At 49.6% G+C, this 19,725-nt stretch overlaps 1 protein-coding gene across 2 annotated transcripts in view; it reads left to right on the forward strand.

Moving 5' to 3' along the window:
• Window positions 1-19,725, forward strand: part of USP24 (ubiquitin specific peptidase 24) — a 233,216-nt gene that overhangs the window by 82,668 nt on the left and 130,823 nt on the right. For both annotated transcript variants that reach the window (XM_063939298.1, XM_063939299.1), the window contains exon 10: window positions 19,224-19,382. In XM_063939298.1, coding sequence (XP_063795368.1) covers window positions 19,224-19,382 — 159 coding nt within the window. The remainder of the gene's footprint in view (window positions 1-19,223; window positions 19,383-19,725) is intronic.

The following is a 19,725-nucleotide window of genomic DNA, read 5'->3' on the forward strand; positions in this document are numbered from 1 at the left end:
ATTTTCCATTCGGACAGGGCGGAATTGAGGACTTGTCCTCAGTTTCTCCCTAAGGTGGTTTTCAGCGTTTCACCTGAATAAACCTATTGTGGTGCCTGCGGCTACTAGGGACTTGGAGGACTCCAAGTTGCTAGACGTTGTCAGAGCCCTGGAAATGTAGGTTTCCAGGACGGCTGGAGTCAGAAAATCTGACTCGTTGTTTATTCTGTATGCACCCAACAAGCTGGGTGCTCCTGCTTCTAAGCAGACTATTGCTCGTTGGATTTGTAGTACAATTCAGCTTGCACATTCTGTGGCAGGCCTGCCACAGCCAAAATCTGTAAAAGCCCATTCCACAAGGAAGGTGGGCTCATCTTGGGCGGCTGCCCGAGGGGTCTCGGCTTTACAACTTTGCAGAGCAGCTACTTGGTCAGGAGCAAATACGTTTGTAAAATTCTACAAATTTGATACCCTGGCTGAGGAGGACCTGGAGTTCTCTCATTCGGTGCTGCAGAGTCATCCGCACTCTCCCGCCCGTTTGGGAGCTTTGGTATAATCCCCATGGTCCTTACGGAGTCCCCAGCATCCACTTAGGACGTTAGAGAAAATAAGAATTTACTTACCGATAATTCTATTTCTCGTAGTCCGTAGTGGATGCTGGGCGCCCATCCCAAGTGCGGATTGTCTGCAATACTGGTACATAGTTATTGTTACCAAAAAATCGGGTTATTATTGTTGTGAGCCATCTTTTCAGAGGCTCCTCTGTTATCATGCTGTTAACTGGGTTCAGATCACAGGTTGTACGGTATGATTGGTGTGGCTGGTATGAGTCTTACCCGGGATTCAAAATCCTTCCTTATTGTGTACGCTCGTCCGGGCACAGTATCCTAACTGAGGCTTGGAGGAGGGTCATAGGGGGAGGAGCCAGTGCACACCAGGTAGTCCTAAAGCTTTTACTTTTGTGCCCAGTCTCCTGCGGAGCCGCTATTCCCCATGGTCCTTACGGAGTCCCCAGCATCCACTACGGACTACGAGAAATAGAATTATCGGTAAGTAAATTCTTATTTCTCTAACGTCCTAAGTGGATGCTGGGGACTCCGTAAGGACCATGGGGAATAGCGGCTCCGCAGGAGACTGGGCACAAAAGCAAAGCTTTAGAACTACCTGGTGTGCACTGGCTCCTCCCCCTATGACCCTCCTCCAAGCCTCAGTTAGATTTTTGTGCCCGAACGAGAAGGGTGCACACTAGGGGCTCTCCTGAGCTTCTTAGTGAAAGTTTTAGATTAGGTTTTTTATTTTCAGTGAGACCTGCTGGCAACAGGCTCACTGCATCGAGGGACTAAGGGGAGAAGAAGCGAACTTGCCTGCGTGCAGAGTGGATTGGGCTTCTTAGGCTACTGGACATTAGCTCCAGAGGGATGATCACAGGCCCAGCCATGGATGGGTCCCAGAGCCGCGCCGCCGGCCCCCTTACAGAGCCAGAAGACAGAAGAGGTCCGGAAAATCGGCGGCAGAAGACGTCCTGTCTTCACCAAGGTAGCGCACAGCACTGCAGCTGTGCGCCATTGCTCCTCAGCACACTTCACACTTCGGTCACTGAGGGTGCAGGGCGCTAGGGGGGGCGCCCTGAGCAGCAATAAAAACACCTTGGCTGGCGAAAATACATCACATATAGCCCCCAGGGCTATATGAATGAATTTTAACCCCTGCCAGAATCCATAAAAAAGCAGGAGAAAAGTCCTCGAAAAAGGGGCGGAGCCTATCTCCTCAGCACACTGGCGCCATTTTCCCTCACAGCTCAGTTGGAGGGAAGCTCCCCTGGCTCTCCCCTGCAGTCACTACACTACAGAAAGGGTTAAAAAAGAGAGGGGGGCACTAATTAGGCGCAGTATTAACAATACAGCAGCTATAAGGGGAAAAACACTTATATAAGGTTATCCCTGTATATATATAGCGCTCTGGTGTGTGCTGGCAAACTCTCCCTCTGTCTCCCCAAAGGGCTAGTGGGGTCCTGTCCTCTATCAGAGCATTCCCTGTGTGTGTGCTGTGTGTCGGTACATTTGTGTCGACATGTATGAGGAGAAAAATGATGTGGAGACGGAGCAGATTGCCTGTAATAGTGATGTCACCCCCTAGGGGGTCGACACCTGAGTGGATGAACTGTTGGAAGGAATTACGTGACAGTGTCAGCTCTGTATAAAAGACAGTGGTTGACATGAGACAGCCGGCTACTCAGCTTGTGCCTGTCCAGACGTCTCATAGGCCGTCAGGGGCTCTAAAGCGCCCGTTACCTCAGATGGCAGATATAGACGCCGACACGGATACTGACTCCAGTGTCGACGGTGAAGAGACAAATGTGACTTCCAGTAGGGCCACACGCTACATGATTGAGGCAATAAAAAATGTTTTACACATTTCTGATAATACGAGTACCACCAAAAAGGGGTATTATGTTCGGTGAGGAAAAACTACCTGTAGTTTTCCTGAATCAAAAAAAAATTAAATGAGGTGTGTGATGATGCGTGGGTTTCCCCCGATAACAACTGATAATTTCTAAAATGTTATTGGCATTATATCCTTTCCCGCCAGAGGTTAGGGTGCGTTGGGAAACACCCCCTAGGGTGGATAAAGCGCTCACACGCTTGTAAGAACAAGGGCTCTACCCTCTCCTGAGATGGCCGCCCTTAAGGATCCTGCTGATAGAAAGCAGGAGGGTATCCTAAAATGTATTTACACACATACTGGTGTTATACTGCGACCAGCAATCGCCTCAGCCTGGATGTGCAGTGCTGGGTTGGCGTGGTCGGATTCCCTGACTGAAAATATTGATACCCTAGATAGGGACAGTATATTATTGCCTATAGAGCATTTGAAAGATGCATTTCTATATATGCGTGATGCACAGCGGAATATTTGCCGACTGGCATCAAGTCTAAGTGCGTTGTCCATTTCTACCAGTAGAGGGTTATGGACACGACAGTGGTCAGGTGATGCGGATTCCAAACGGCATTTGGAAGTATTGCCTTATTAAGGGGAGGAGTTATTTGGGGTCGGTCTTTCAGACCTGGTGGCCACGGCAACAGCTGGGAAATCCACGTGTGTACCCCAGGTCGCCTCTCAACATGAGAAGATGCCGTATTATCAGGCGCAGTCTTTTCATGGACAAGCGGGCAAAAGGTTCCTCATTTCTGCCCCGTGACAGAGGGAGAGGAAAAAGGCTGCAGAAATCAGCCAGTTCCCAGGAACAGAAACCCTCTCCCGCCTCTGCCAAGCCCTCAGTATGACGCTGGGGCTTTACAAGCAGAATCAGGCACGGTGGGGGGCCCGTCTCAATGAATTTCAGCGCGCAGTGGGCTCACTCGCAAGTAGACCCCTGGATCCTTCAGGTGATATCTCAGGGGTACAAATTGGAATTCGAGACGTCTTCCCCTCGCCGTTTCCTAAAGTCGGCTTTACCGATGTCTCCTTCTGACAGGGAGACAGTTTTGGAAGCCATTCACAAGCTGTATTCCCAGCAGGTGATAATCAAGGTACCCCTCCTGCAACAGGGAACGGGGTATTATTCCACACTGTTGTGGTACCGAAGCCGGACGGCTCGGTGAGACCGATTCTAAATCTAAAATCTTTGAACACTTACATACAAAGGTTCAAATTCAAGATTGAGTCACTCAGAGCAGTGATTGCGAACCTGGAAGAAGGGGACTACATGATGTCTCGGGACATCAAGGATGCTTACCTTCATGTCCCAATTTACCCTTCTCACCAAGGGTACCTCAGGTTTATGGTACAGAACTGTCACTATCAGTTCAGACGCTGCCGTATGGATGGTCCAAGGCACCCCGGGTCTTTACCAAGGTAATGGCCGAAATGATGATATTCCTTCGAAGGAAGGGAATTTTAGTTATCCCTTACTTGGACGATTCCCTGATAAGGGTAAGATCCAGGGAACAGTTGGAGGTCGGTGTAGCACTATCTCAGGTAGTGTTGCGGCAGCACGATTGGATTCTCAATATTCCAAAATCGCAGCTGGTTCCGACGACTCGTCTTCTGTTCCTAGGGATGATCCTGGACACAGTCCAGAAAAAGGTGTTTCTCCCGGAGGAGAAAGCCAGGGAGTTATCCGAGCTAGTCAGGAACCTCCTAAAACCGAGCCAACTCTCAGTGCATCAATGCACAAGGGTTCTGGGTAAAATGGTGGCTTCCTACGAAGCAATCCCATTCGGCAGATTCCACGCAAGAACTTTCCAGTGGGACCTGCTGGACAAATGGTCCGGGTCGCATCTTCAGATGCATCAGCGGATAACCCTGTCGCCAAGGACAAGGGTGTCCCTCCTGTGGTGGTTGCAGAGTGCTCATCTTCTAGAGGGCCGCAGATTCGGCATTCAGGACTGGGTCCTGGTGACCACGGATGCCAGCCTGCGAGACTGGGGAGCAGTCACACACGGAAGGAATTTCCAGGGCTTATGGTCAAGCCTGGAGACATCACTTCACATAAATATCCTGAAGCTAAGGGTCATTTACAATGCTCTAAGCTTAGCAAGACCTCTGCTTCAAGGTCAGCCAGTGTTGATCCAGTCGGACAACATCACGGCAGTCACCCACGTAAACAGACAGGGTGGCACAAGAAGCAGGAGGGCAAAAAATGGCAGAAGCTGCAAGGATTCTTCGCTGGGCGGAAAATCATGTGATAGCACTGTCAGCAGTATTCATTCCGGGAGTGGACAACTGGGAAGCAGACTTCCTCAGCAGACACGACCTCCACCCGGGAGAGTGGAGACTTCACCCAGAAGTCTTCCACATGATTATAAACCGTTGGGAAAAACTCGACAGGTATTGCGCCAGGTCAAGGGACCCTCAGGCAATAGCTGTAGACGCTCTGGTAACACCGTGGGTGTACCAGTCAGTGTATGTGTTCCCTCCTCTGCCTCTCATACCCAAGGTACTGAGATTGATAAGATGGAGAGGAGTAAGCACTATATTCGTGGCTCCGGATTGGCCAAGAAGGACTTGGTAACCGGAACTTCAAGAGATGCTCACGGAGGATCCGTGGCCTCTACCTCTAAGAAGGGACCTGCTCCAGCAAGGACCCTGTCTGTTCCAAGACTTACCGCGGCTGTGTTTGACGGCATGGCGGCTGAACGCCGGATCCTGAAGGAAAACAGGCATTCCGGATGAAGTCATCCCTATCCTGATCAAAGCCAGGAAGGATGTAACCGCAAAACATTATCACCGCATTTGGCGAAAATATGTTGCGTGGTGCGAGGCCAGTAAGGCCCGACGGAGGAAATTCAACTGGGTCGATTCCTACATTTCCTGCAAACAGGAGTGTCTATGGGCCTGAAATTGGGGTCCATTAAGATTCAAATTTCGGCCCTGTCAATTTTCTTCCAAAAAGAACTAGCTTCAGTCCCTGAAGTTCAGAAAAGGGGTACTGCATATACAGCCTCCTTTTGTGCCTCCAGTGGCACTTTGGGATCTCAATGTAGTTTTTGGGTTCCAAAAGTCACATTGGTTTGAACCACTTAAATCTGTGGAGTTAAAATATCTCACATGGAAAGTGGTCATGCTGTTGGCCCTGGCCTGGGCCAGGCGCGTGTCAGAATTGGCGGCTTTATCCTGTAAAAGCCCTTATCTGATTTTCCATTCGGACAGGGCGGAATTGAGGACTCGTCCTCAGTTTCTCCCTAAGGTGGTTTCAGCGTTTCACCTGAACCAACCAATTGTGGTGCCTGCGGCTACTAGGGACTTGGAGGACTCCAAGTTGCTAGACGTTGTCAGGGCCCTGAAAATATATGTTTCCAGGACGGCTGGAGTCAGAAAATCTGACTCGCTGTTTATCCTGTATGCACCCAACAAGCTGGGTGCTCCTGGTTCTAAGCAGACTATTGCTCGTTGGATTTGTAGTACAATTCAGCTTGCACATTCTGTGGCAGGCCTGCCACAGCCAAAAATCTGTAAATGCCCACTCCACAAGGAAGGTGGGCTCATCTTGGGCGGCTGCCCGAGGGGTCTCGGCTTTACAACTTTGCCGAGCAGCTACTTGGTCAGGAGCAAATACGTTTGTAAAATTCTACAAAATTGATGCCCTGGCTGAGGAGGACCTGGAGTTCTCTCATTTGGTGCTGCAGAGTCATCCGCACTCTCCCGCCCGTTTGGGAGCTTTGGTATAATCCCCATGGTCCTTACGGAGTCCCCAGCATCCACTTAGGACGTTAGAGAAAATAAGAATTTACTTACCGATAATTCTATTTCTCGTAGTCCGTAGTGGATGCTGGGCGCCCATCCCAAGTGCGGATTGTCTGCAATACTGGTACATAGTTATTGTTACCAAAAAATCGGGTTATTGCTGTAGTGAGCCATCTTTTCTAGAGGCTCCTCTGTTATCATGCTGTTAACTGGGTTTAGATCACGAGTTATACGGTGTGATTGGTGTGGCTGGTATGAGTCTTACCCGGGATTCAAAATCCTTCCTTATTGTGTACGCTCGTCCGGGCACAGTATCCTAACTGAGGCTTGGAGGAGGGTCATAGGGGGAGGAGCCAGTGCACACCAGGTAGTTCTAAAGCTTTGCTTTTGTGCCCAGTCTCCTGCGGAGCCGCTATTCCCCATGGTCCTTACGGAGTCCCCAGCATCCACTACGGACTACGAGAAATAGAATTATCGGTAAGTAAATTCTTATTTTTCTCTGACGTCCTAGTGGATGCTGGGAACTCCGTAAGGACCATGGGGATTAGCGGCTCCGCAGGAGACAGGGCACAACTAAAAGAAAGCTTTTAGACTACCTGGTGTGCACTGGCTCCTCCCACTATGACCCTCCTCCAAGCCTCCGTTAGATTTCTGTGCCCGGCCGAGCTGGATGCACACTAGGGGCTCTCCTGAGCTCCTAGAAAGAAAGTTTATTTTAGGTTTTTTATTTTACAGTGAGACCTGCTGGCAACAGGCTCACTGCATCGAGGGACTAAGGGGAGAAGAAGCGAACCTACCTGCTTGCAGCTAGCTTGGGCTTCTTAGGCTACTGGACACCATTAGCTCCAGAGGGATCCACCGCATGGAACTGGCCTTGGTGTTCGTTCCCGGAGCCGCGCCGCCGTCCCCCTTACAGAGCCAGAAGCAAGAAGAGGTCCAGAAAATCGGCGGCAGAAGACATCAGTCTTCACCAAGGTAGCGCACAGCACTGCAGCTGTGCGCCATTGCTCCTCATGCACACTTCACACTCCGGTCACTGAGGGTGCAGGGCGCTGGGGGGGGGGGCGCCCTGAGCAGCAATAAAAACACCTTGGCTGGCAAATATATCACAATATATAGCCCCAGAGGCTATATATGTGATAAATACCCCTGCCAGAATCCATAAAAAAGCGGGAGAAAAGTCCGCCAAAAAGGGGCGGAGCTATTTCTCAGCACACTGGCGCCATTTTCTCTTCACAGTACAGCTGGAAGACAGCTCCCCAGGCTCCCCTGTAGTTTGCAGGCTCAAAGGGTTAAAAAGAGAGGGGGGGCACTAAGTTTAGGTGCAATATTGTATATACAAGCAGCTATTGGGAAAAAATCACTCAATATAGTGTTAATCCCTAAATTATATAGCGCTCTGGTGTGTGCTGGCATACTCTCTCTCTGTCTCCCCAAAGGGCTGTGTGGGGTCCTGTCCTCAGTCAGAGCATTCCCTGTGTGTGTGCGGTGTGTCGGTACGGCTGTGTCGACACGTTTGATGAGGAGGCTTATGTGATGGCAGAGCAGATGCCGATAAATGTGATGTCGCCCCCTGTGGGGCCGACACCAGAGTGGATGGATAGGTGGAAGGTATAAACCGACAGTGTCAACTCCTTACATAAAAGGCTGGATGACGTAACAGCTATGGGACAGCCGGCTTCTCAGCCCGCGCCTGCCCAGGCGTCTCAAAGGCCATCAGGGGCTCAATAACGCCCGCTCCCTCAGATGGCAGACACAGATGTCGACACGGAGTCTGACTCCAGTGTCGACGAGGTTGAGACATATACACAATCCACTAGGAACATCCGTTACATGATCCCGGCAATAAAAAATGTGTTACACATTTCTGACATTAACCCAAATACCACTAAAAAAGGGTTTTATGTTTGGGGAGAAAAAGCAGGCAGTGTTTTGTTCCCCCATCAAATGAGTGAATGAAGTGTGAAAAAGCGTGGGTTCCCCCGATAAAAAACTGGTAATTTCTAAAAAGTTACTGATGGCGTACCCTTTCCCGCCAGAGGATAAGTTACCCTGGGAGATATCCCCTAGGGTGGATAAGGCGCTCACACGTTTGTCAAAAAAGGTGGCACTGCCGTCTTAGGATACGGCCACTTTGAAGGTACCTGCTGATAAAAAGCAGGAGGCTATCCTGAAGTCTGTATTTACACACTCAGGTACTAGACTGAGACCTGCAGATAGTGCTGCTGCAGCGTGGTCTGTAACCCTGTCAAACAGGGATACTATTTTGCGAACATAAGACGTCGTCTTATATATGAGGGATGCACAGAGGGATATTTTGCCGGCTGGCATCCAGAATTAATGCAATGTCCATTCTGTCAGGAGGGTATTAGAGACCCGACACTGGACAGGTGATGCTGACTTTAAAAGGCACATAGAGCCTTATAAGGGTGAGGAATTGTTTGGGGATGGTCTCTGGGACCTCGTATCCACAGCAACAGCTGGGAAGAAATTTTTTTACCTCAGGTTACTTTTTTCACAGCCTAAGAAAGCACTGTATTATCAAAGGCGCTTCCTTTCTGCACAGAGACGAGGGAAGAGGGAAAAAGCTGCACCAGTCAGCCAGTTCCCAGAATCAAAATTCTTCCCCCGCTTCTTCTGAGTCCACCGCATGACGCGGGGGCTCCACAGGCGTAGCCAGGTACGGTGGGGGGCCGCCTCAAAAATTTCAGCGATCAGTGGGATCGCTCACAGGTGGATCCCTGGATCCTTCAAGTAGTATCTCAGGGGTACAAGCTGGAATTTGAGGTGTCTCCCCCCCGCCGTTTCCTCAAATCTGCCTTGCCGACAACTCCCTCAGGCAGGGAGGCTGTGCTAGAGGCAATTCACAAGCTGTATTCCCAGCAGGTGATAGTCAAGGTGCCCCTACTTCAACGAGGACGGGGTTACTATTCCACACTGTTTGTGGTACCGAAACCGGACGGTTCGGTGAGACCCATTTTAAATTTGAAATCCTTGAACACATACATAAAAAAATTCAAGTTCAAGATGGAATCGCTCAGGGCGATTATTGCAAGCCTGGAGGAGGGGGATTACATGGTATCCCTGGACATCAAGGATGCTTACCTACATGTCCCCATTTACCATCCTCACCAGGAGTACCTCAGATTTGGGGTACAGGATTGCCATTACCAATTCCAAACACTGCCGTTTGGACTGTCCACGGCACCGAGGGTCTTTACCAAGGTAATGGCAGAAATGATGATACTCCTTCGAAAAAAGGGAGTTTTAATTATCCCGTACTTGGACGATCTCCTTATAAAGGCAAGGTCCAAGGAGCAGTTGTTTGTCGGAGTAGCACTATCTCGGGAAGTGCTACAACAGCACGGATGGATTCTATACATTCCAAAGTCACAGCTGGTTCCTACCACACGCCTACTGTTCCTGGGAATGGTTCTGGACACAGAACAGAAAAAAGTGTTTCTCCCGCAAGAGAAAGCCAAGGAGCTGTCATCTCTAGTCAGAGACCTCCTGAAACCAAAACAGGTATCGGTGCATCACTGCACACGAGTCCTGGGAAAAATGGTAGCTTCTTACGAAGCAAAATTCCATTCGGCAGGTTCCATGCAAGCACCTTTCAGTGGGACCTCTTGGACAAGTGGTCGGGATCGCATCTTCAGATGCATCGGCTGATAACCCTGTCTCCAAGGACCAGGGTATCTCTACTGTGGTGGCTGCAGAGTGCTCATCTTCAAGAGGGCCGCAGATTCGGCATACAGGACTGGGTCCTGGTAACCACGGATGCCAGCCTTCGAGGCTGGGGGGCAGTCACACAGGGAAGAAATTTCCAAGGACTTTGGTCAAGTCAGGAGTCGTACCTACACATAAATATTCTGGAACTGAGGGCCATTTACAATGCCCTAAGTCTGGCAAGGCCTCTGCTTCAAAACCAGCCGGTACTGATCCAATCAGACAACATCACGGCAGTCGCCCTTATAAACCGACAGGGCGGCACAAGAAGCAAGATGGCGATGGCAGAAGCCACAAGGATTCTCCGATGGGCGGAGAATCACGTCTTAGCACTGTCAGCAGTGTTCATTCCGGGAGTGGACAACTGGGAAGCAGACTTCCTCAGCAGACACGACCTACACCCGGGAGAGTGGGGACTTCATCCAGAAGTCTTCCAACTGTTGGTAAACCGTTGGGAAAGGCCACAGGTGGACATGATGGCGTCCCGCCTAAACAAAAAACTAGATATTGCGCCAGGTCAAGGGACCCTCAGGCAATAGCTGTGGACGCTCTAGTGACACCGTGGGTGTACCAGTCGGTTTATGTATTCCCTCCTCTGCCTCTCATACCAAAGGTACTGAGAATAATAAGAAAACGAGGAGTAAGAACGATACTCGTGGGTCCGGATGGGCCAAGAAGAGCTTGGTACCCAGAACTTCAAGAAATGATATCAGAGGACCCATGGCCTCTACCGCTCAGACAGGATCTGCTACAGCAGGGGCCCTGTCTGTTCCAAGACTTACCGCGGCTGCGTTTGACGGCATGGCGGTTGAATTCCGGATCCTAAAGAAAAAAGGCATTCCGGAGGAAGTCATTCCTACGCTGATAAAAGCCAGGAAACAAGTGACCGCAAACCATTATCACCGTATTTGGCGAAAATATGTTGCGTGGTGTGAGGCCAGGAAGGCCCCAACAGAGGATTTTCAGCTGGGTCGTTTTCTGCACTTCCTACAGTCAGGAGTGACTATGGGCCTAAATTTGGGTTCCATTAAAGTCCAGATTTCGGTTCTGTCGATTTTCTTCCAGAAAGAACTGGCTTCACTGCCTGGAGTTCAGACATTTGTAAAGGGAGTGCTACATATTCAGCCCCCTTTTGTGCCTCCTGTGGCACCTTGGGATCTCAAACGTGGTGTTGAGTTTCCTAAAATCACATTGGTTTGAGCCACTTAAAACTGTGGATTTGAAATATCTCACGTGGAAAGTGGTCATGTTATTGGCCTTGGCTTCGGCCAGGCGTGTGTCAGAATTGGCGGCTTTGTCATGTAAAAGCCCTTATCTGATTTTGTATATGGATAGGGCAGAATTGAGGACTCGTCCCCAGTTTCTCCCTAAGGTGGTATCAGCTTTTCACTTAAACCAACCTATTGTAGTGCCTGCGGCTACTAGGGACTTGGAAGATTCCACGTTACTGGACGTAGTCAGGGCCTTAAAAATTTATATTTCCAGGACTGCTGGAGTCAGGAAAACTGACTCGCTTTTTATCCTGTAGGCACCCAACAAAATAGGTGCTCCTGCTTCTAAGCAGACTATTGCTCGCTGAATTTGTAGCACAATTCAGCTGGAGCATTCTGCGGCTGGATTGCCGCATCCTAAATCAGTTAAAGCCCATTCCACGAGGAAAGTGGGCTCATCTTGGGCGGCTGCCCGAGGGGTCTCGGCTTTATAACTTTGCCGAGCTGCAACTTGGTCAGGGGCAAACACGTTTGCAAAATTCTACAAATTTGATACCCTGGCTGAGGAGGACCTTGAGTTCTCTCATTCGGTGCTGCAGAGTCATCCGCACGCTCCCGCCCGTTTGGGAGCTTTGGTATAATCCCCATGGTCCTTACGGAGTTCCCAGCATCCACTAGGACGTCAGAGAAAATAAGATTTTACTCACCGGTAAATCTATTTCTCGTAGTCCGTAGTGGATGCTGGGCGCCCATCCCAAGTGCGGATTGTCTGCAATACTTGTATGTAGTTATTGCCTAACTAAGGGTTATTGTTGAGCCATCTGTTGAGAGGCTCAGTTATATTTCATACTGTTAACTGGGTATAGTATCACAAGTTATACGGTGTGATTGGTGTGGCTGGTATGAGTCTTACCCGGGATTCAAAATCCTTCCTTATTGTGTCAGCTCTTCCGGGCACAGTATCCTAGCTGAGGCTTGAGGAGGGTCATAGTGGGAGGAGCCAGTGCACACCAGGTAGTCTAAAAGCTTTCTTTTAGTTGTGCCCAGTCTCCTGCGGAGCCGCTAATCCCCATGGAGTTCCCAGCATCTACTACGGACTACGAGAAATAGATTTACCGGTGAGTAAAATCTTATTTTTGCGGCAGTAGCAGCTCCGAGCAGTGAGCTACACTGAGAGGCAGACAATAAGCCGCACTGCAGTGATGTTTCCGTCAGTACCGCACGACTTTCAGCTGCATCACAGTGCTGGGTGGCAGCGAAAATATAGCATGGGGAGAACACTGCCTGATACATGACATGAAAACCTCCAGCTTCCTCTGCTGGTGTCCCCCGTCTACACTAGCTGGTTGGAGGGTGGCCTATTAGGAATACTTATACATTCTCATTCCAGATGAACCAAACATATAAACAATGAACGTAACAATGGGAAAGTAATACAAAGCACCTAGCCCAAAGTCTTAACTCATACTTCCCAGCAATATGTCTGTCCAATGACATGTAGAGGTCTGCAAGGATAATACGATACAATGCAGTGTAAGAATGAGGGGTTTATATTATCCTGTGTAATAGTCTGATGTCCTCACATTAGGAGATGCACGGTTAGGGCCACTGTGGCTTGTAACGTCAGCCTATAGAAAGATGGTTAAGGAGGAGAACAAATGGAAGGCAAGGGTCCACAAATAGTACACTTCCACACCTAGAAGAGACTGTGCACCAACCAGTGTAATGTCTCAGGTGCATATCGTCTCCACTATCCTAACACTTGTCCAGCACAGAAAGTGTGGCTCACACTATACCCAGTGCTCGCTGATCATGGACAGGCTACCTTGGCTCTCTGGCCAGAGTGGTGGCCAATCCCTCCTAGGTCAGTACCACTCTAGATCAGAGCTTCCTGTTTCAGCTTATAGTTACGTTTTAGAGAGCGCCTCAATGGAACAATGGTTATGGAGTGTGTAATACCCCTTTCAGACTGACATCTTTGGTCAGGAGGCAATCAGGAGACCGCCTGTCGGTAATTGCTATGTATTCCCTTTGGTCCAACCCAGATGCTAACCAGCTCAGACCCTTTTCACACCAGTGGCTGGACCCTGGTTATTCCAAGGTCCTGCCGGTCATACAAGATCCAGGTTTTCCGTAACCCGGGTCTTTCCGGCTTTACAATAGACGCTTGGCGATTATGTAATCTGCAGGCAACAAATCCATTGGTACGCGGCATGACACGGGTCTTCGCGACCCGTGTTTGATCATTCACAGTGACCCTGGTCGCTTCCCAGGTTGGATTGCCGTGTCACCCGAACCGGGTTGTTTCTCTAACGTCCTAGTGGATGCTGGGGACTCCGAAAGGACCATGGGGAATAGCGGCTCCGCAGGAGACTGGGCACAAAGTAAAAGCTTTAGGACTAGCTGGTGTGCACTGGCTCCTCCCCCTATGACCCTCCTCCAAGCCTCAGTTAAGATTTTGTGCCCGAACGAGAAGAGTGCAATCTAGGTGGCTCTCCTGAGCTGCTTAGAGTAAAAGTTTTAAATAGGTTTTTTATTTTCAGTGAGACCTGCTGGCAACGGGCTCACTGCATCGAGGGACTTAGGGGAGAGAAACAAACTCACCTGCGTGCAGAGTGGATTGGGTTTCTTAGGCTACTGGACATTAGCTCCAGAGGGACGATCACAGGCCCAGCCATGGATGGGTCCCGGAGCCGCGCCGCCGGCCCCCTTACAGATGCTGAAGCAAGAAGAGGTCCATAAATCGGCGGCAGAAGACTTTCCTGTCTTCATAAGGTAGCGCACAGCACTGCAGCTGTGCGCCATTGCTCTCAGCACACTTCACAGTCCGGTCACTGAGGGTGCAGGACGCTGGGGGGGGGCGTCCTGGGAAGCAATGAATTTACCTTAGTTGGCGAAAAATACATCACATATAGCTCCTGGGCTATATGGATGTATTTAACCCCTGCCAGTTTTCCAGAAAAAAGCGGGAGAAGAGCCCGCCGTGAAGGGGGCGGGGCCTATCTCCTCAGCACACAGCGCCATTTTTCCCACACAGCTCCGCTGGTGGGAAGGCTCCCAGAATCTCCCCTGCATCCTGCAACTACAGAAACAGGGTAAAAAAGAGAGGGGGGCACTTATTTGGCAAAATAACAGATATAAGCAGCTATAAGGGATAGACACTTATTGTAAGGTTGTCCCTATACATATATAGCGCTCTGGTGTGTGCTGGCAAACTCTCCCTCTGTCTCCCCAAGGGCTAAGTGGGTCCTGTCCTCTATCAGAGCATTCCCTGTGTGTGTGCTGTGTGTCGGTACGTTTGTGTCGACATGTATGAGGAGAAAAATGATGTGGAGACGGAGCAGAGTGTCTGTAACAGTGATGTCACCCCCTAGGGGGTCGACACCTGAGTGGATGTACTATTGAAAATTACGTGACAGTGTCAGCTCTATATAAAAAAACAGTGGTTGACATGAGACAGCCGGCTACTCAGCTTGTGCCTGTCCAGACGTCTCATAGGCCGTCAGGCAGATGGCAGATACAGACGCCGACACGGATACTGACTCCTGTGTCGACGGTGAAGAGACAACCGCGATTTCCAGTAGGGCCACACGTTACATGATTGAGACAATGGAAAATGTTTTATACATTTCTCATAATACGAGTACCACCAAAAAAAAAAGGGGTATTATGTTCGGTGAGGGAAAAACTACCTGTAGTTTTCCTGAATCTGAGAAATAAAACGTGGGTTTCCCCCCGATAACAATTAATAATTTCTTAAAAAGTATTGGCTGCATACCCTTTCCCGCCAGAGGTTAGGATGCATTGGGAAACACCCCCTAGGGGGGATAAGGCGCTCACACGCTTGTAAGAACAAGGGCTCTACCCTCTCATGAGATGGCCGCCCTTAAGGATCCTGCTGATAGAAAGCAGGAGGGTATCCAAAAAAAAAGATATTTACACACATACTGGTGTTATACTGCGACCAGCTATCGCCTCAGCCTGGAGGTGCAGTGCTGGGTTGGCTTGGTCGGATTCCCTGACTGGAAATATTGATATCCTAGATAAGGATAGTATATTATTGCCTATAGAGCATTTAAAAGATGCATTTCTATATATGCATGATGCACAGCGGAATAACTGCCGACTGGCATCAAGTATAAGTGCGTTGTCCAATTCTACCAGTAAAATGGTCAGGTGATGCGGATTCCAAACGGCATTTGGAAGTATTGCCTTTGAAAGGGGACATTTGGGGTCGGTCTTTTAGACCTGGTGGCCACGGCAACAGCTGGGAAATCCACGTTTGTACCCCAGGTCGCCTCTCAAAATAAGACGCCGTATTATCAGGCGCAGTCCTTTGTTGGCAAGCGGACAAAAGGTTCCTCTTTTCTGCTCGTGACAGAGGGAGAGGAAAAAGGCTGCAGAGATCAGCCAGTTCCCAGGAACAGAAACCCTTTCCCGCCTCTGCCAAGCCCTCAGTATGACGCTAGGGCTTTACAAGCTCAGGCACGGTGGGGGCCCGTTCTCAATTAATTTCAGTGCGCAGTGGGCTCACTCGCAAGTAGACCCCTGGATCCTTCAGGTAATATCTCAGGGGTACATATTGGAATTCGAGACGTCTCCCCCTCGCCGTTTCCAAAAGTCGACTTTACCGACGTCTCCCTCTGACAGGGAGGCAGTTTTGGAAGCCATTCACAAGCTGTATTCCCAGCAGGTGATAATCAAGGTACCCCTCCTGCAACAGGGAACGGGGTATTATTCCACGCTATTGTGAGACCGATTCTAAAATCTAAAATCTTTGAACACTTACATACAGAGGCTCAAATTCAAGATTGAGTCACTCAGAGCAGTGATTGCGAACCTGGAAGAAGGGGACTACATGATGTCTCGGGACATCAAGGATGCTTACCTTCATGTCAAAATTTACCCTTCTCACCAAGGGTACCTCAGGTTTATGGTACAGAACTGTCACTATCAGTTCAGACGCTGCCGTAGGGATGGTCCACGGCACCCAGGGTCTTTACCAAGGTAATGGCCGAAATGATGATATTCCTTCGAAGGAAGGGAATTTTAGTTATCCCTTACTTGGACGATTCCCTGATAAGGGTAAGATCCAGGGAACAGTTGGAGGTCGGTGTAGCACTATCTCAGGTAGTGTTGCGGCAGCACGATTGGATTCTCAATATTCCAAAATCGCAGCTGGTTCCGACGACGTGTCTTCTGTTCCTAGGGATGATCCTGGACACAGTCCAGAAAAAGGTGTTTCTCCCGGAGGAGAAAGCCAGGGAGTTATCCGAGGTAGTCAGGAACCTCCTCAAACCGAGCCAAGTCTCAGTGCATCAATGCACAAGGGTTCTGGGTAAAATGGTGGCTTCCTACGAAGCAATCCCATTCGGCAGAGTCCTCGCAAGAACTTTCCAGTGGGACCTGCTGGACAAATGGTCCGGGTCGCATCTTCAGATGCATCAGCGGATAACCCTGTCACCAAGGACAAGGGTGTCCCTCCTGTGGTGGTTGCAGAGTGCTCATCTTCTAGAGGGCCGCAGATTCGGCATTCAGGACTGGGTCCTGGTAACCACGGATGCCAGCCTGCGAGGCTGGGGAGCAGTCACACAGGGAAGGAATATCCAGGACTTATGGTCAAGCCTGGAGACATCACTTCACATAAATATCCTGAAGCTAAGGGACATTTACAATGCTCTAAGCTTAGCAAGACCTCTGCTTCAAGGACAGCCGGTGTTGATCCAGTCGGACAACATCACGGCAGTCACCCACGTAAACAGACAGGGTGGCACAAGAAGCAGAAGGGCAATGACAGAAGCTGCAAGGATTCTTCGCTGGGCGGAAAATCATGGGATAGCACTGTCAGCAGTATTCATTCCGGGAGTGGACAACTGGGAAGCAGACTTCCTCAGCACGACCTCCACCCGGGAGAGTGGGGACTTCACCCAGAAGTCTTCCACATGATTATAAACCGTTGGGAAAAAACTCGACAGGTATTGCGCCAGGTCAAGGGACCCTCAGGCAATAGCTGTAGACGCTCTGGTAACACTGTGGGTGTACCAGTCAGTGTATGTGTTCCCTCCTCTGCCTCTCATACCCAAGGTACTGAGATTGATAAGATGGAGAGGAGTAAGCACTATATTCGTGGCTCCGGATTGGCCAAGAAGGACTTGGTACCCGGAAATTCAAGAGATGCTCACGAAAGACCCGTGGCCTCTACCTCTAAGACAGGACCTGCTCCAGCAGGGACCATGTCTGTTCCAAGACTTACCGCGGCTGCGTTTGACGGCATGGCGGTTGAACGCCGGATCCTGAAGGAAAAAGGCATTCCGGATGAAGTCATCCCTACCCTGGTGAAAGCCAGGAAGGATGTAACCGTACAACATTATCACCGTATTTGGCGTAAATATGTTGCGTGGTGCGAGGCCAGGAAGGCCCCTACGGAGGAATTTCAACTGGGTCGATTCCTGCATTTCCTGCAAACAGGACTGTCTATGGGCCTCAAATTAGGGTCCATTAAGGTTCAAATTTCGGCCCTGTCGATATTCTTCCAAAAAGAACTAGCTTCTGTACCTGAAGTTCAGACGTTTGTCAAGGGAGTACTGCATATACAGCCTCCTTTTGTGCCTCCAGTGGCACCTTGGGATCTCAATGTAGTGTTGGGATTCCTAAAATCACATTGGTTTGAACCACTCACCACTGTGGACTTGAAATATCTCACTTGGAAAGTGGTAATGCTGTTAGCCCTGGCTTCAGCCAGGCGTGTCTCAGAATTGGCGGCTTTATCCTATAAAAGCCCTTACCTAATTTTTCATACGGACAGGGCAGAATTGAGGACTCGTCCTCAATTTCTCCCTAAGGTGGTTTCAGCATTTCACTTAAACCAACCTATCGTGGTGCCTGCGGCTACTAGGGACTTGGCGGATTCCAAGTTGCTGGACGTAGTCAGGGCCCTGAAAATATATGTTTCCAGGACGGCTGGAGTCAGAAAATCTGACTCGCTGTTTATCCTGTATGCACCCAACAAGCTGGGTGCTCCTGCTTCTAAGCAGACGATTGCTCGTTGGATTTGTAGTACAATTCAGCTTGCACATTCTGTGGCAGGCCTGCCACAGCTAAAATCTGTAAAAGCCCATTCCACACGGAAAGTGGGCTCATCTTGGGCGGCTGCCCGAGGGGTCTCGGCTTTACAACTTTGCCGAGCAGCTACTTGGTCAGGGGCAAACACGTTTGCTAAATTCTACAAATTTGATACCCTGGCTGAGGAGGACCTGGAGTTCTCTCATTCGGTGCTGCAGAGTCATCCGCACTCTCCCGCCCGTTTGGGAGCTTTGGTATAATCCCCATGGTCCTTTCGGAGTCCCCAGCATCCACTAGGACGTTAGAGAAAATAAGAATTTACTTACCGATAATTCTATTTCTCATAGTCCGTAGTGGATGCTGGGCGCCCATCCCAAGTGCGGATTGTCTGCATTACTTGTACATAGTTATTGTTACAAAAATCGGGTTATTGTTGTTGTGAGCCATCTTTTCAGAGGCTCCTTCTGTTATCATGCTGTTAACTGGGTTCAGATCACAAGTTGTACGGTGTGATTGGTGTGGCTGGTAATGAGTCTTACCCGGGATTCAAAATCCTTCCTTATTGTGTACGCTCGTCCGGGCACAGTATCCTAACTGAGGCTTGGAGGAGGGTCATAGGGGGAGGAGCCAGTGCACACCAGCTAGTCCTAAAGCTTTTACTTTGTGCCCAGTCTCCTGCGGAGCCGCTATTCCCCATGGTCCTTTCGGAGTCCCCAGCATCCACTACGGACTATGAGAAATAGAATTATCGGTAAGTAAATTCTTATTTTTTCCTTGCCCATTTGAGACTGAGCCGCGACTTGGCAATAACACAGGTTATTGCGGCAGTATGAAAGGGGTGTTATTCCCTAGTAACTTTATGCAGGAGAATATGTGGCACAATCCGTCAGGCATTATGTATAAAACGCTTCTCTGAGAAACTGCCCTGTGACTTCTTGGCATTTCCCAGATATTACTCACAGAGAAGCTGCTGTTTATTTGCACAGGAGTAGCTGAAACCTCTCCATATCCCCGTTCTTACGTCCTTGTGCGCTATAACGGCTGTCTGTCTTCCAGAGGTTGGTCAGTATACCAGAACTGCTGTCGGCCATTAAGCTGCTCTGCATGCGTTTCCAGCCGGACCTTGTGAATGCTGTGGATGACCTCAGGCTGGACATCTTACTCCGAATGCTCAAATCTCCTCACTTCAGCGCAAAAATGAATTCTCTTAAAGAAGTAAGTCGCCTCCAACGGGGTTGGGCTTGCTTTATTGTGTGGGGGGTATGCGTTATAGCGTATGGGGGAAACCATTAGGCACTGCATAGTGAAGAGCATTTCCAGCCAGATCTGCTCTCTCTTATACACAATACAGATAATGGTGGTCATTCCGAGTTGTTCGCTCGCTAGCAGTTTTTAGCAGCCGTGCAAATGCTATGCCGCCTCCCACTGGGAGTGTATTTTAGCTTAGCAGAAGTGCGAACGAAAGGATCGCAGAGCGGCGGAATAATTTTTTTGTGCAGTTTCAGAGCAGCTCAATACCTACTCAGCGCTTGCGATCACTTCAGACTGTTCAGTTCCT

The sequence above is a fragment of the Pseudophryne corroboree genome, chromosome 9, assembly GCF_028390025.1.
Source record: "Pseudophryne corroboree isolate aPseCor3 chromosome 9, aPseCor3.hap2, whole genome shotgun sequence".
Taxonomy (NCBI): domain Eukaryota; kingdom Metazoa; phylum Chordata; class Amphibia; order Anura; family Myobatrachidae; genus Pseudophryne; species Pseudophryne corroboree.